This window comes from Lithobates pipiens, unplaced genomic scaffold, assembly GCF_037356315.1.
Source record: "Lithobates pipiens isolate NorthernLeopardFrog02 unplaced genomic scaffold, aLitPip1_a1.2 Scaffold_18, whole genome shotgun sequence".
Classification (NCBI taxonomy): domain Eukaryota; kingdom Metazoa; phylum Chordata; class Amphibia; order Anura; family Ranidae; genus Lithobates; species Lithobates pipiens.
In genome coordinates, this window is record NW_027507758.1 from 31,493,175 (window position 1) to 31,509,873 (window position 16,699).

A 16,699-nucleotide genomic window follows, 5' to 3' on the forward strand; every position below is an offset into this window, starting at 1 on the left:
ACTACATTGTAAGCTCTAACGAGCTGGGCCCTCTGATTCCTCCTGTATTGAACTGTGCTGCCCTCATGTTGTAAAGCACTGTGAAAACTGTTGGCGCTATAAAAATCCTGTATAATAATAATAATCCCACCAAGATACTTTGGAACCTTCAATCTCCAGACCACCCCCCCCCCCCCCCCCCGACCCGGGTTTACAGAATCCAGAAACAATAGTCTTTAACCTTAATGCTAATCTTGTGTAATTTTAAATTACATTTTCACAGTGGCAGGGCCTCACACTGTCACACTACCCAATCAGCTAAAGAATCAGCCAGTGGCATTAACTAATTGCCATAGACCAGCCATTTTCAACCAAGGTTCTGTGGAACCCTAGGGTTCCTCCAGAGGTTACCAAGTGTTCCTTAGGTTGTGGCTGATTGACCTCCCATTTGATGGTGCCTATATAGTTCCAGGGCCAATGCTGCTTGGCAAAGCCAACAGTGTGACACCAATGAGTTCTTTTAGCTGTAAAGGGGGGGGGGGGGATCTGGCCATCACTGGCCATCACTGTAAAGGTTGCAGTCTTCCTACTGACCAGCAATGTAAGGGGCAATACATAGGTTTTAGCAGGGGTTCCCTCTGAGACCTATACAATATTTTAGGGGTTCCCTTGCAGTAAAAAGGTTGAGAAAAGCTGCCACAGACAAATGACCATTGTGACCCAATCCTGCCAATAATGGGTACTGTAAGACATAACATAGCAATCTACTAGATTAAATGAGTAAAAATATAATTCTTTGGCTAAAGCAATTGATAATTTATGAGGATTTAGGATCAGCTGCACTTTGTAGATTTGTATTTTTTAGTGGTGATGACCAAGACATTTTTATTACAACAGGAATGTGTAACTGAGGCAAGCCATAGAATATAAAGTAAAAGTAAAATGATCCCGCGCAAGGACTATATAGCAGCAGAGGACAGGTTAAAAATAAGAAACCATATGCTAATTAGGTGAAGTGGAATTACTGCCTCTACTACCTATGTGGAGTACATAGATATAGTGAAAAGTGTGAAGTAGAAATTGGCGCCGTTCAGAAAACTTTAGTGAAAAAAATATAAATATATGAAAAAGTGAACAAAAAAAAAAATGTATAAAAATCGTGACAGTAGTGATAAAGAAAATGAAAATAAAATTAAAAATATTAAGATTCATTAACTGTATCCTATATAAAAGTGTGTTAATCAAATGCTAATATGAATAAGAAAAAGGTGAACTACACCTATGCAAGCATAATACTTAATAATGAAACCGTGTGGTTAATATTTAGAACAATGTGATCCACAGACCCCAATGAAGGTCTGTGAATGAATATATACCGTAAATGTTAGCCTGCCCCTAGTTAGTCCACAATAGTGTATTTAAATTGATCAATCTTACAATTGTCAGTACAAAACATAAATATAAAATTTGAATAAATTAATGACAAAGTCCATAAAGTGCTCTTGTGCCCATGAAAAAAGAAGAAGCAGCCACGTTGGTATTATTCACTTCCCAAGGTGATCACAGCAAACGTGTGTTTTATCCATGTCCCCAATGTGATTGCACTCACCGGAAAATTCACCCCCTCCTGGGGTCTAAGGCTTTCACAGTATATGCCACTGTGTAGCACTTTAGGGATTTTTCCCGTCTACGTTATGTTAAAAGACTTCCATCATGCATCTGTTTGGGAATGACTAGCTTGACGAAAAATTGGCTGACTCGTGGACACCAGCAGGATGAAAAAAGAAGAAGGCTTGTTGATTATTTATTTTTTCATCCTGCTGGTGTCCACGAGTCAGAGGTTTCAAAGAGATTGCTTTCTGGGGTGGAAGGTTCATCTTGATTCTGGCCCTTGTTACGTTGGCCATTAATTATTTGACGCCATATTTTTCCTCTTTTCATCAAGCTAGTCATTTCCAAACAGATCTGTGTGCGTTTGCTGTGATCACCTTGGGAAGTGAATAATACCAACGTGGCTGCTTCTTCTTTTTTCACGGGCACAAGAGCACTTTATGGACTTTGTCATTCATTTATATATATATATATATATATATATATATATATATATATATATATATATAAAAAATTCATATATTTTTTATTTATTTATTTTTTGTACTGACAATTGTAGGATTGGTCAATTTAAATACACTATTGTGGACTAACTAGGGGCAGTCTAACATTTATATATTCATTCACAGACCATCATAGGGGGTCTGTGGATCACATTGTTCTAAATATTAACCACACTGTTTCATTATTAAGTATTATGCTTGCATGAGTGTAGTTCACCTTTTTCTTATTGATATTAGCATTTGATGAACACACTTTTATATAGGATACAGTTAATGAACCTTAATATTTTTAATTTTATTTTCGTTTTCTTTATCACTACTGTCACGATTTTTATACATTTTTATTTTTCACTTTTTTATATATTTATATTTTTTTCACTAAAGTTTTCAGAACAACGCCAATTTCTACTTCACACTTTTCCCTATAAGCCATAGAATATGCAACTTCCTTCCCTTCCACCAAGGGAAGAACGACTGAATTATGTATAACCAGGGTGCCCATACATGGATTGAAATTTGGCCGGTTCCCACAGGGCCGGCTGAATTTCAATCCATGTATGGCCAGATTAAATATTGTACAAGCTAATATATTCCTATCGAGTACCACTACAGAATTAACAAAAAGTATTATTGTAGTTATGTATTAATGGAAGTGGTCAATAAATTACAGGGAAATCACAATGAAAAAATAAAAAATAATCCATAAAAAATCATTCACAAAAGCTTTATGCCCTAAAATACACTGGCTTAATCGGTACTGCAAATGAAGACTTGTATATGGCAGACTTGCTCAGTACCAGCTGCTATAGCTCACAGACTGGGAAAAGCTATGTTGCTTCTATACAGCACAGGAAACATCTAATACTATAGCAATACAGACTGGACTGACATGTCAGAATGGACACAATTGCAGATGTTTTTTTATTACACCGAATGAAATGTATATAATCCTTTTGCAAACACAAGGTAATACTGTCAGAACATGACTGCAGAATACACATCACTCTTATTCCTTACCAATTTGTCCTGTGGCAACAACATTCTTGTACTTTGGATGCTGATTGACAGTCAGACAGAGAATATCATCAGTGTGTTCCAGGTAGAAGCTTTGATTTCCTAATTTCAAACAAAATGTAAGGTTAAAATCTGTGTCCTTCCCAGATGTGATGGGGGACACAAGAAAATAAATGTAAGTAATAATTATACATACATGGATGAAAGGCTGAAGAAAGGTAAATGTTCCACAAGACTGCTAGTTAAAGAACTTCATTATCCCCCTTTAAAAAAAAAATTCCCCCTTACCTTGACAGGTTGTCCTCAAAAGCATCCTCACCTGTCCTGCGAATCCAGCGTTATCTGGTGTAGGTTACTGCTCGGTCTCAGCACTGTGAGTCCCACACAGCTATCTTCTCTTCTGACGTCATAGGGTGACCAGCTGACTGTTCCTGCTTCTTGCCCCTGGCGATGGAGTTTGCCCAGGGTATGCGCACTGCAGTGGAGATTGCCCTGAACTTTCCTGGGATGCATGGCATCTGTATCCCAAGACGTTTCAGATTGGGTAAGATGGTGGTAAGGGACGTTGTTCTCAGCTTGGCAAGAAAGGCAGAGGTTTAGCTAGAAAAGGTAGTTGACTTTAACCCCCCCGCCCAAAAAATAATATCTTTATGTCAAAATGGGGGGGGGGGGTGGTTGGAGAGGAGGGAAATCATGATAGATGAGGATGCAGGTCCACTTTGACCCATTTATGCTTGAGGATGATTATTTTTTTTTGATTTGTGCATACAATTCATATGTTACCTAGAGCAGTAGGATATAAATAACTCCCACATAACTACTGTTCCAATATTGGAACATGAGGCATTAATGGTTGACAGGCAATGCCTAAAAAGGATCTGGACTGCTGTTTCCCGACAATCTTTTTCCAGTATGTACCTTCAATAGAAGTCAAACAACTGACTTTTGTCATATCCCAATAGTTTTTATTAAGAGAATTTCACAGTATAATCAAGATACAAATCACAAAGTAATCAGGAAATGATCACAAAATAATCACAAAATAATCACAAGGTAATTTCCACATCTCCCCAACCATTGTATCATATCAAAAATCAAGAAACAAACAAATAAATAAGAGGGGGGACCGGGAGCAGAGGGTGGATCAGCGGCCCATGCCTAAGACCAAGCCCATATAGTATGTGTATCGCTATCGTCAAATTGACTATCTGTCTGTATACAGTTAAGCGTCTATTCCCAGTCCTACCCCTCAGCCCCCAGATCCCGCCCACCCACCCCACCGGAAAAAAAAAAAAAGATCAGTGTGAAATGGGGGGGGGGGGGGGACAGACGACCGAGCCTCCCCCCGCCATATAATCGCTCCAATGTTCAGTATTAAAGTAGTAAGCAGACAGGGGGGAGGACAAAGAATGATGGAGAGGTGGATGAGATATTGGGTGATCAAACTAAGGATTAAACTGAGCATAACATGTGATTGAAAGAGAAGAAAAAGAAAAGGAAAGAAAGAAACAAGGGAAAAAGGAAAAAAAAAGAAAGAAACTATCAAAAACTGGTCTGTCATATGCCCAAGGTTGAGAGTAAGTAGGCACAAGAGTGGTCCCGTGTGGTCTCCACAACCTAATAAGGGTAATTGGTCATCGGGTCATGGATTCATGTAACTGGAGTTTTCCTATGCCATGTGTCCCACGTTTGCCAATTGTTATCACCAAGGTGAAATCTTAATGAACTATATTTGGTGATATCATGCAGAATATGATATTTTTTGGCTGTTATTGTGTAACCATACCTGCAGAAATATTCTGTACAATTCCAGCAGCAGCTGTGTGATAGATAATATCAGTACCTTCACCGAGGTAATGCAGGTTATTGCGACAATCAAAGCCTCTGTAGCCAAACACATGCTCCAGAGAGAGATCCTGCAATACAATACAAGGCAGCAGTTTACAGAGGGTGTGATGGTAAAATATACAAATACTCTTTGTAAAGGTCGATAGTATAACTAATGCTATGTGCCAAGTCAATATTTTTTACATTCATTTGTTTCTCAGCCGCTTGCTTAGAAAAGGTGAAGGACCAGGATGAGCAGTTTGGCCTAGAATCACACTTTGCCTTTGATTCCAGCTTTTCCTGGGCACTGTTCCCAGGCCAGCTAAAAGATTGAGGCCTGCTAGTCTGTTCCTTGTCCCTGGGTCCTGGTTTCTGGGCTTCCACCCATTTGGACGGTTGAGGAAAGTGGCAAGATAGCGTTGAATCCAAAGGGTTATCTTACTGGTATTGTTATCTTAAGGTAGGTTGCAAATAATGATCTGGTTCCTGAGCAGTCATCTTCTACACTCCAGAGGATCTTCACAGTCTCCTTGACATGCAGTGGAATGCAATGAGAAGTGAACTGGACCTACAATGCTATTTTTTCCAGTGCAAAATATAAGCATAGGCCTTAGCAGCTTGTTTGGCAACTTGAACCCCTGAAACGTGTTGGCTACTTTTTGGATGGTACCCCTGACTTTTAATGGAATAAAGTTGTGTGTGGACCTCTTAGCAGTGGTATGCGCTTCAATTTTAATTCTCAACCCATTTGGATGGGGCTGGTTCAGCCCTTGAAAGGACTTTCCAGTAGGCCGCCATAAAAGATGCCCAAACCACCTCAACTGGATCTTTTCAAATCAAAGGAGTTTTTAATGAGCGGGTACACTAAAAACAGTGTTTACTACAGCTCTTCCTGCCTCTCACTGTGCTCCAGACAGCTCTGATAGCCAATACATATTTATATATAAATATACATTAAATGGCTAGAGGTTTATGGACATCTGACCCTCATACCTATATGAGTTTCTTGGACATCCCTTTTCAAAACCTTGGTCATTAACCCCTTCCTGCTATCATGTGTCACAGATACCTATATATACAGTACATACCTCGACCACTTTCTTTTTCTTATTAATGTTGTTCTTCTGTAGTTTTTCTGGCTGAGGAGCCGCTCTGCTAACCGACGGTCTAAAAATATATAAATGGATAACTGATCAAAGAAACTGTGGCAATTAAATCTCTCTTTTACAATTGTATATACATTATTCATTTTCTTTGCCGATGTGTAAAATGAGGCTTTGGAGCAAGGTCTGAACATTGTCCAAAGCTTCACTGAGAAATACAATGTAACAACATCATTGTTACATTGAGGCTGGTTTACTAAACAAGTTGAGAGTCCTCAGGTGCCACATACTGGCCAGGATTTCAGTGTAAACACAGTCATTGTATGACTTGGTGAACCACATCTTACATTATCTACTATTGTCTGTTAGAGAAATACTAAAATTGTGTGAGGACCACACTTATTTCATCTGCACAACTGGATAATTGAAGTGAACATTCACACCGTTTATTATGTGAAGATTCTCAACTCAGTTAAACCAACCTTGCAAGTAAAAAAAAAAAAACGAATGAGCCCATAAAAACTCAAGCCTTTCCTTTTTCACTTTAAGCCGACAATAGACGGATTGAAATTCAGCTGGTTCAGCAGAAACTGGAAGAATTTCGATCCATCTATGGGCAGGCTGGTTGTACTGAATTTGATTTACTTCAGTTACTTCAGCACAACCAGGCTGTCGGGCTCTTTTGTATGATTACTGCTGCCAGCTTTAGTCAGCAACTGTAACCTTTGTATTCTACTGGTGGGGAAACCTCCTGGTGTCAGAATACAATAGTGCAGCGGGATGGATTTCCCCATAACACGGTCTGTGTTGATGGGGGAATTGAGTGATTTTCTTTCCTTCGATCACAGGTTAAAGGAAAGAAAATTGCTCAATTCCCCCATCAACACAAACAGTATTGATGGGGGAATTGAGTGATTTTCTTTCCTTTAACCCGTGATCGAAGGAAAGAAAAAAATTATACATAATCTATAGCCAGCCTAACTTATTTTTTAGAATTTTTTTAACCATTAATATTTAAACTTTTTTTGCTTTCATTCGTTCTGTTGGTGCACCATAAATTTTTTTTTAGCAAAATTGAAAAAAAATGCCTTTAGTTTATTTGCTAATAACTCCTTAAAGCAGAGTTCCATCCAAAAATGGAACTCCCGCTTATCTGATTCCTCCCTCCCATCCGGTGCCACATTTGGCACCTTTTGGGGGAAAGCAGGTACCCGTTTTTTACAGGTACCCTGTCCTTCTTCTGGGAGACCGGGCCGTGGCGAAGTACGTCAGCAGCTCAGCCCCCTCCTACTCCCTCCCTCCGAGCCAGTGAGAGAGCGCAGCGTGCTTCGCGCAGTAGGGACCTGGTTGCGAAGCTGAAAGGCTAAACTGCCAGGTTCCTTTACAAACAATGGCGGAGGTAGCACCCGTCCAGACAATGGAAACGTAAGCTGCGGTGATGACATCGCTGGACTCCAGGACAGGTAAGTGTCCTAATGTTAAAAGTCAGGAGCTACACATACTGTACTTCATTTTTAAAGGGGCGGGTGGAACTCCTCTTTAATGCTTTATACCAGAAACATAATTTAGATTTTAACATTGAAATGACACTATGGTATTGGCATGGGACTTTTAAGACACAGCATAAGCTTTACTGTTAAAACACAATTTTATTATTCAAAATCGTTTAAAACAAACACCAATATGATTTTCATATCATATCACAAAAGGTACATCATAATAAAATATAAAACGAGGTCAGCATTCGTACTGCAGTATATTCGCATGTAATAGTCTCTACGGCTTAATGCGTTTCTTGGGCATTGTCCACTTCGTCAGGAGACACCGGTATAGGCTTTATATATTAACGCCATCTTACTTTTATGGCGGAAAGCTTAAACTGCTTTTTTATCCTGGTAAGATAGTATTCATTAAGTCCCGGGCAAAGACTGAATTGTCTCTTGTAAATATTATATCATAGCATATCTTGTGATATGGCTGTAGATAAGGATTGTCCAATATAGCACTGTAGGGTATGGCAGGGAGCTTTTAAAACTCAAAGTAGATAGTTCCCAATGAGGTATCTTAAACAGGATAAATGAGGGTTATAATCTAGCAAGATCCAAGACTGGTAATCCACTGGTTTATCTATAGTTTGAGAACATTAAAGGAGTCTGCAGCAGCTTCGCCATGAGAGTTGTAAGGCCAAAACAAATTCCCAGCCTGTGGACTATTTACTTTGAGCTTTAAAAGCTCCTTGCCATACCCTATAGTGCTAGATTGGACAGTCTTTATCCACCGTCATATCACAAGATATGCTGTGATATAATATTTACAATAGACCTGATATTCTTTACCCATGACTTCATTAATACTACCTTACCAGGATAAACAGCAGTTTAAACTTTTCGCCATGGAAATAAGATGGCATTAATATATAAAGTCTCTATCGTTGCTCCTGACGAAGAGGACAAGTTCCAAGAAACGCGTTGAGCCGTAAAGAACATTATACTGCAGTACTAATGCTGACCTCTTTTTATATTTTTGTATTTTTTCAAAAGAGCTTTATTTAAAAGGCATACATTTGTACATAACTGGTACGTCAATATATGTGACATAATGAATACTGCATATTAAAGCTCCGAAGTGGGTGTACATTGAGAGAAGATAACACAATCATATATACACTTGACCAATTTGTATTGCTCATAAAACATTAACATATTTGTAACATTGCAAAAGTAAAGTATAAGTGCATAGGATCAAATAGTGTGTTTGCCTGTGCTTTGATGTGATAAAATGTAGGGAAGGTCTAAGTCCAACATTCCTTACTCAAGCTTTCATATCGAATTCAATCAGCCTGTTGTGCGGGGAAATAATATCTCCCCTTGCAGTTGCAGCCAACGGGCCCCTAGTAAGTGGTATGGGGATGATGGCTCCAGGGAGGTCTAGTGTGTTGGCAGACCGAAATTGTAGCGGGAAAATTCAAAGCAAGGTTTGGAGAGATCAAGCCTGATACTGGGTAAACAAATTTGGATAGGGATAAAAAAAAGTAAAGGTTAATGAGTAATGTAGGGTAAGGGGATATTTATATAAAAACGAAGAGATGGGCAAAAAAAAAGGGGGGGGGGGGGTGAAGGAAGATAAGGAATAAGATAATATCAAGAAAGGAAGCATAAGGGAGGAGAGGGAATGAGTCGGAAAAGGCCCCGGGGATGTAAGGTAGAGGAGTTAGAGTGCCTTTTTCCTCCTCCTCCGGTAAGAGACAGAGTGTTCAATCAATGGATTAGGTCAGCAGCTGGGAATATTCAGCCGTTTTCTTAAAATGATGACAGCAAGTTTTCATGAATTTAGAAGTTGTCTCCTTGGTCAAATGAACAAGTTCCTCCATTTCCCAAATCTTTTTATGCGCTTGATCCAGCTGCTAACGTAGGAGGGGTGGGGGAACACCGGCATGCTGGGATACACATCTTAGCCGCATTTACCATATGCATTGCTAATGATCTAGGACATGCTGACCTTGGGTTGGAAGATCTAAAAGTGGTTGGGCTGGGGAGTAATCAATCGGAAAAGTTGTGATTTGGGTTAGGAGCCGTTGGACCTCTCTCCAGAATATATCTTTGGAATATGGAGCAAGACCCCCATATATGGAGGAGTGAGCCCACTTCTTTCGAACATCGCCAACACATGGGGGGAAATTGTTGGAGAGATCGTATTCAGTCTGAGAGGTATCTTGTACCATATAGAATAGTTTTGTATTTTATGATGTACCTTTGTGGTGTGATATGAAAATCATATTGGTGTTTCTTTTAAACAATTTCGAATAATAAAAATATTTTTTAACAGTAAAACGTATACTGTGCCTTAAAAGTCCCATGCCAACACCATAGTGTAATTTCAATGTTAGTTCTAACTCAGGAATGTGGCACTTAAATTTTAACAATTTTGGACTGGGCATAAGGCATTGTCATAGAAGGGAGAAATTATAGAATACATTTCTATAGTGACACTAGTCACTATTTGTTTTAAAACTGGTAAAAATAACATTTTTTTCTATAAATTGAATAAAAAAAAAAATTTATTAATTCACAAATAAAATATTTTTGAAAGATAATATTACCAAAAGAAGGCCCTGTTTGACCTTAAAAAATTATAGATGTGTTACTTGATTATTATTGAATAAATAGGCCAAAAGCAGAAATGTAGAAATTGCTCTGGCCCACAAGGAATATACAGGTGCAAGGGCTGGAGTGGCTTTTATTCTCTATAATATGACAACCGGAATTTGAGTTGCTTCAATACTGACATTTGTATTAAGCTGCTACACATGTGAAGGGAAGAAAACTTTTGATTGGCCGATTTATAATTTTTTTTGGCATAAACACACATTTGTTTAGCAATTGTACATCTCTTACAAAAAGAACTTAAAATGGTAACGCATTTCAAACAGTGAATAGTTAGACTTCAATGCGAAAGATGGCAATTATCATGATATATAAATTTACCTTGATCCCCTTGTAAGCAGCAAATAAAACCAAGTGAAAAACTTAGTGAATGTTTGCTGAGGACACCTGAGCATGCGTTTCATGCACAAGCGAGGGTCAAATGAGCTTTGATTTGCTGTACAAATCAAATGAACGCATGCCAGCAACTTTCAGACACATTGATGCATTGGTCTGAGAGGAAGGGAGAACCCACGCTAGTCAATATGAATCATGATACTTATCACAAATCATGTGCTAAAAGCCCAGAGTTTCTGGAAAATAACAAAACAATGGGGCCTATGTACTAGGCTTGAGTCATTAATCGTGTGCAACAGTTATAATTGGAACTACGAAATATATTTTCTTTTCCCTGGTTACTGTTTCCACTAATTGTACATGTGAATTCCACATTGATTACTGTATAGCTTTCATGAAACTGCATGCAAACAAATACAAAACCTACTGAGCAAAACCTATTGTGACTTAACTGGTTGGTCCACACAAATCTGATATTTGAATATCAGTAGATGCAGGGGATTCAATTAAATACTGGATTGTCATATCTGTAGGGAACATTTTTTTTTTTTTTTTTTTAAGATATCTGCAGTTGAGCTCCCCGCTCAGTTGCTAGAAACATGAGCTATTTTTAATCATTATGCTGCTAGCATTAGTAAATCAATAGGAATTAATATTATATTTACTAGGCCAAAATGAGATCATACATCCCAGGAGTCTTTATGGACATTTTTTTCTTTCATCTAGAGGAGGGCTTTCTCAGTTAAGCACACCCTCCTGCCTGCATGCCTGGGCTAAGGACAGATGGATTCCAGGAAGTAAACGCTACATGAATCTTCTGCCCTTACTCAATATGGCTGCAGCTAGAAAGGCTAGGGCAGGGGTGCCCAACATTTTGTAGAGCGAGGGCCACTTAAGCAACTTGGTAACCGGTCAAGGGCCACAATGAGCGGAGCGGGCAGATGACAGGTCTGTGTCCGCTCTGCATATGCAGAGCAGACACGGACTCAGGCCACTCTACTCTATGGGCCCTCCAACCCAATCCACCCAAATAAAAAGGGGTCAGATCCCCTTCTGTTCTTTTTAGCAGAGCGGAATGGAGGTAGGCGGGTATAAATGGACACAAGTCCACCATGTTGCTGAATAGAGGGTCCAATTGGGTCTGCGCTGCACCTGCAGATCAGTTTCAAGGCAGCCCAGAGTAACCAGTGTAGAAAGAAAACAGATGTGCCCATTGCAATGTGATTTGAATTAAAAAGACCTGACCTTTAAACACAATCTTCACTTCAGGAATCACCCTGCAGCTATGGCCGGCTGTTGCTGTCCCAGGCGGAGTGCATTTGGTATTACTCCAGCTGTGACAGGAACTGGCGTTATACAGGAAGCATTGGCTCTTTTTTCTATTGCAGCCGCATGCTTCCTCTACCACCGGCTCCATTCTCAACACTGATACTTCTGGTATGGTGGGTCAGGAACCCGCGATCTGGGATTGCCGACTCGCCATTCCAAAGCAGGAGGTCACAGGCCACATCAGAGGGCTCCATGGGCCACATGTGGCCTGCGGGCCAGTGGTTCGGCACCCCTGGGCTAGGGTGTGTTTTTTCAAATCATTTGTTAACAAGATAAAGCATGGAGACCTGGATGGATGGGGAATTTGCTTTGTACATTAAAAATTAATGAAATTATGTTTTCAGTTGTGGTGCTCAGATACAGTTGAGTTCCACTTTAACCCCTTAGGAAGTACCCATACATCCTCAGTTTGAAATTTTTATATTGGGAAGATGCCCACACCTGCAGGCATTACCCCGGTATCAAAACTTTGGGCTTTCTTGTAGAAGTGATCCAAGCAGCTATACAGCTGCTCAATCACTTCCAAGGGGCATTTAAGCCCCCTCCCCTTTTCCCACCACCTTGGTGTCCATTTACTCTGAGAGGGGAGAAAGTTTTAATTCATACCCACCTCCCCTCTGTTATGTAAGAGGAGTAGTATATCACTTCCGGTTTGATGTTTACAAGCCATTAACAGATTGTAAAGCATCTGCTCAAACCAATCTCAGCTTGATCAGATGCTTTTGAGGGCAGAGGAGAGATCTGGGGTCTAATAGACTCCAGGTCTCTTCATAAAGAGGACCTGACATGCTTATTCTTATTACAAGGAATGTTGTGCAATAAAGTTGTTAAAAAATAAAAATAAAGGGACAGTGTAAAAAAAGGTTTTAAATAAGTAGTACATAATAAAATAATAAAAAAACAAAGTTTCTGATGTGAAATTCTATGAGACATATTGAGCAATACAGGTATGCTTTCTGAGGGGCACACTGTACTTTGCTACAGCAGAACTGGTCCACACATTTTATTCTGCATTTCACCAATGTACTGTACATGTCAAAATTAATATATATATTAAATATTATATATTAAATATATATACACGTGTGTGAGTGTGTATCTTTAAAATGTAGTAAAAATATATACAATAGTCAATAGAGTATTATATAAGTTATTACACTGAGCTTGATGGTTAAGGTTACGGCTTAGTATATAGGCCCCAATAAGCAAGCGGGTTTTTAGAGTATGAACCAGGGACACAGGAAATCACTACAGAAGTTCCGGGAACAAGGAAGGGGCTCTAGATGCAAATGCAGCTTCAACTACCATATTAACAGAGCACTATTCTGTCTGGTATCAGATATAACAAGTGTTCCCTATTATTTTCTTCATCTACTTAAAAGGTATACTGAATGCTTTCATGCAAGCTTCTTTACACTTACACTGCCCTTATATAATTAGGGATTATTTCAGAATTAAGTGACATGCAGTGTTTTATAAAATAAAATGACAGCTCACCCCTACAACAGGTTTCTCCCATTTTGTATCAAGTCAGGTAGTATTTCATCTCACACGTGGTCTTCGATGTTGTCTGTGAACCCTGCGAAAAGATCCTTACCCCCAACCCATGCATGAACATGGATGGGCTAGCTTGGACTTTTACTCAAGCTACTGATGTCACAGCCCGGTGTTTACCATACTGTATATGCCTATAGCAAGTCTACTAGAGAGAGTAGGATAGCTCTCTCTAGTCGATTCTGCACAGGAATAATGTAGATTTGTTTCATACTAGCTTAGGCCATACACGGGTTCGAATTTTGAAAAACATTTCTTTAGAAAATCTTGTCTTAGCCCTTGTACACACGGTCGGACATTCCGACGGAAAATGTCCAATCGGACCATGTTGTCGGATAATCCGACCATGTGTGGGCTCCATCGGACTGTTTTCCGTCGGAATATCCGACCGACAAAGTTTTACAGCTGGGCTATAATATTTTCCGATCGTTTGGAGAGAATTCCGATCGGACAAAGTGCCACGCATGCTCAGATCAAATTCCTAGACCAAAGCTATTGGCTACTAGCCTGAACGTAGTCCCGTCGTAACAAAATAATGTCATCACGTTCTGAATGATCGGATTTTCCAACAACTTTGTCCGACCGTGTGTATGCAACACAAGTTTCGGACTAAATCCGTCGGACAAAATCCAATGGATTTTGTTGTCAGAATGTCCGACCGTGTGTACAAGGGCTAAGAATTGTGTGAGAAATTAAATCAAAAAAGAAATGCGCATGTGCAAGAAAAGAAAATTCACGAAAAGAAAAGAAGATTCCCAGCCACGAAAATTATTTTCTGTAGCAACAAGAGGTGAAATTGAAGGCTTGGTTGGACAAATTTAAAAAATTAATGGTGGCACCATTGGATCACAAAAACGCACAAAGAAAATTCAACCATGTATGGCCAGCCTTAGTCAAACACCAAGCTCAATCTGTGACCGCCACGTTGGGGTAAGATCTCATGCCTGGTGTAACAGACACTAGTACAGACCATGTATGGGATGAAACCTGCCTCACTCTGTAGACATTCTTTAGTGTTCACGAACAAAAAGCCAAAGAAAGCCACTTGTGTACTGACCAGTGCTTACCATATATCCCTATAGAAAGACAATTAAAAGGGAGCAGGATAAAGCAGTGCTCTCTCTAGTTGATTCTGCCTAGGAACAAGGGAGCTTTGTTAAGCCACTGACAACACTAGCTTAGCCAAATGCCAAGCTCAGCTTGTAAAAGCCATGCTGGGTGTCCCAACACTGGTGGAGGCCATGTAGGGAATGTCTCACTCTGCAGTCATTTTTAATGTCCATGAAAACAAAGCCAAAGAAAAATTCTGTTTATTAATTTATTAGAAAGTAATGACACTAATGTATATTTCCTAATTAAATGGTTCCTGTGGTTCAGAATAACTTTAAGGCTTCAGCTAGCCATCTATATCAGAGTACGGTCAGACATATGCAATATCTGACAATCTGTTAAAGTGCACCTTTAGGCAAAACCAGCTTTGGACGAAGTAGAGAAAGATAAGAGCCTCTGTCAAGTCTATTGCTGGAGAGAGTGGAAAAATAGCGCTGGACCAGTAAAGATATCATATTGGTATTGCTATCTTAAAGTAATGATGCTGCTGTAAATAATCCGGTTCCCAGGCAGGCAGATTCTACACCTCAGAGGATGTCCACCGTCTCCTTGGTTTGTGCTGTAATGTAACAAAAATGGAAATCGGCATGCCAGAGCACTGCTAAGAGGTTCCAATACAACTTTGTTCCAATAAAAGGTCAGGTTGGCTTCTGTTTGGATTGTCCACCTAACTTTTTGGGGAATATAGTTGTATCTGGACCTCTAAAGTAGGCCATAGATAGATTGAAGTTTTGTCAGTTCAGTAGTGACCGGCCGAGATTTAATCCATCTAGGGGCAGGCTGGTTGTACTGAGGTTGATCCATCGATCAATTTCAGTAAAACCAGCCTGTCATATTTTCTACATGTGATTACTGCTGGCGCATATAGCCGCTAGCAGTAATAATTTTGTTCTGCCGGCAGGGAAGGATGCCCACCAGCAGAATACATTAGCGCTGTAGGAGGCATTCCTCCGTCAACACTGTGGTCGCTGGAAAGAAAATTCCATCATTTATGGCCGGCCTTAGCAGTGCCGTGGCACTTCAATTTCCGTTGAAGTTTTTATTGCTATCTGGGTGCCCATTAGGGAGATTTACTTCTCTAATTGTACTGTTGACTGCTCTCACTGAGAAAGTAAGGGAAAATTTAAACATCTGACCTCAAAACAGGAGAGGTAGTAGAGGGAAATCTTTCACTGGAGAAGCATTCAGGCCGACTTGAGCTTCAGCAGCAGAAGGAAAGTCATCCATACTGCTGCAGGAACACAAGGCCACTTACTTTATGTAGCTAATGCTACAGCAGTATGTAACAGGGCACAAACAAACTATTAATACTTTTTTATTTGCAAATACATTTTCTGGATAAGCTTTAAGGGGTTTACCTAGTTCTTCTTGGTCCAAGCTGTACTCAGTACTTGGAAATTAAAACGAAACATACGATGATTGGTAGATCCAGAGACATAGACAGCTGATGGTATAACTATACCCAGAGATACAGCTGAAGTCATATGCTAACCTCAACTTGTCCTGTAAAAGTGGATTTTGGCCCCACACCATTCCACCGCCCCATCCTCCCTACTGGTCAGCAAGTCTGTCCATTAAAGGACCAACAGGGAACCTGGAAGGAAGGGGGAAGGTTCAACTTTTGCATAAAACACCAAGATCTGTATATAACTCCAGACCTACTGATCCAGTTTATATACAGCTTTTACTGAAGGTATCTATCAAATTATGGCCCGATGGCATGTTGTCACAGGTATACCTCAAAGGTCACATTTAGTTACTGTATAAAATATCTCAGCATTTACAGCAAAGATATCACACAAAGTTCCTTATATGACTCAATACCTATACCAAACATGTTATACTTTGCAGCTAGTAATTCTATGATAATAAAATGGAATGTCCATTTATCAGGTGCGCACGGGACAAAAAGATTAGCTGCTTAAAACCCAAAGACTGCAAGAACCTGCAATCACAGCTCTATACTATTTACAGAAGTACATTTCAGTTGGGACATACTGTATAAGAGCACATTTTTAGAAAATACCAAAATTGCACACAATTACTTCTTTTTAAGTTTAAATTTTCAGATAACCAACAATCGCTTTTAGAAAAAGTATGGATAGAACTATATTTTATTTCTAGTAAAAGAATTACTATACAATTTACACTATAAAGTCATTCCCCTCTG

At 39.6% G+C, this 16,699-nt stretch overlaps 1 protein-coding gene across 4 annotated transcripts in view; it reads right to left on the reverse strand.

Moving 5' to 3' along the window:
* EML6 (EMAP like 6) overlaps positions 1 to 16,699 on the reverse strand; it is a 295,572-nt gene that overhangs the window by 43,557 nt on the left and 235,316 nt on the right. For 3 of the 4 annotated variants that reach the window (XR_013276589.1, XM_077485540.1, XM_077485542.1), the window contains exons 28-30: positions 6,023 to 6,101; positions 4,894 to 5,023; positions 3,111 to 3,209 (exon numbers count right to left, since the gene is read on the reverse strand). Coding sequence is in view for 3 of the 4 variants with exons in the window: in XM_077485540.1 (XP_077341666.1) it covers positions 3,111 to 3,209; positions 4,894 to 5,023; positions 6,023 to 6,101 (308 nt within the window). In the remaining variant the exon portion in view is untranslated. Of the gene's footprint in view, positions 1 to 3,110; positions 3,210 to 4,893; positions 5,024 to 6,022; positions 6,102 to 10,521; positions 10,531 to 16,699 lie in introns of all 4 variants that reach the window. The other variant, XM_077485543.1, reaches the window with a different exon arrangement.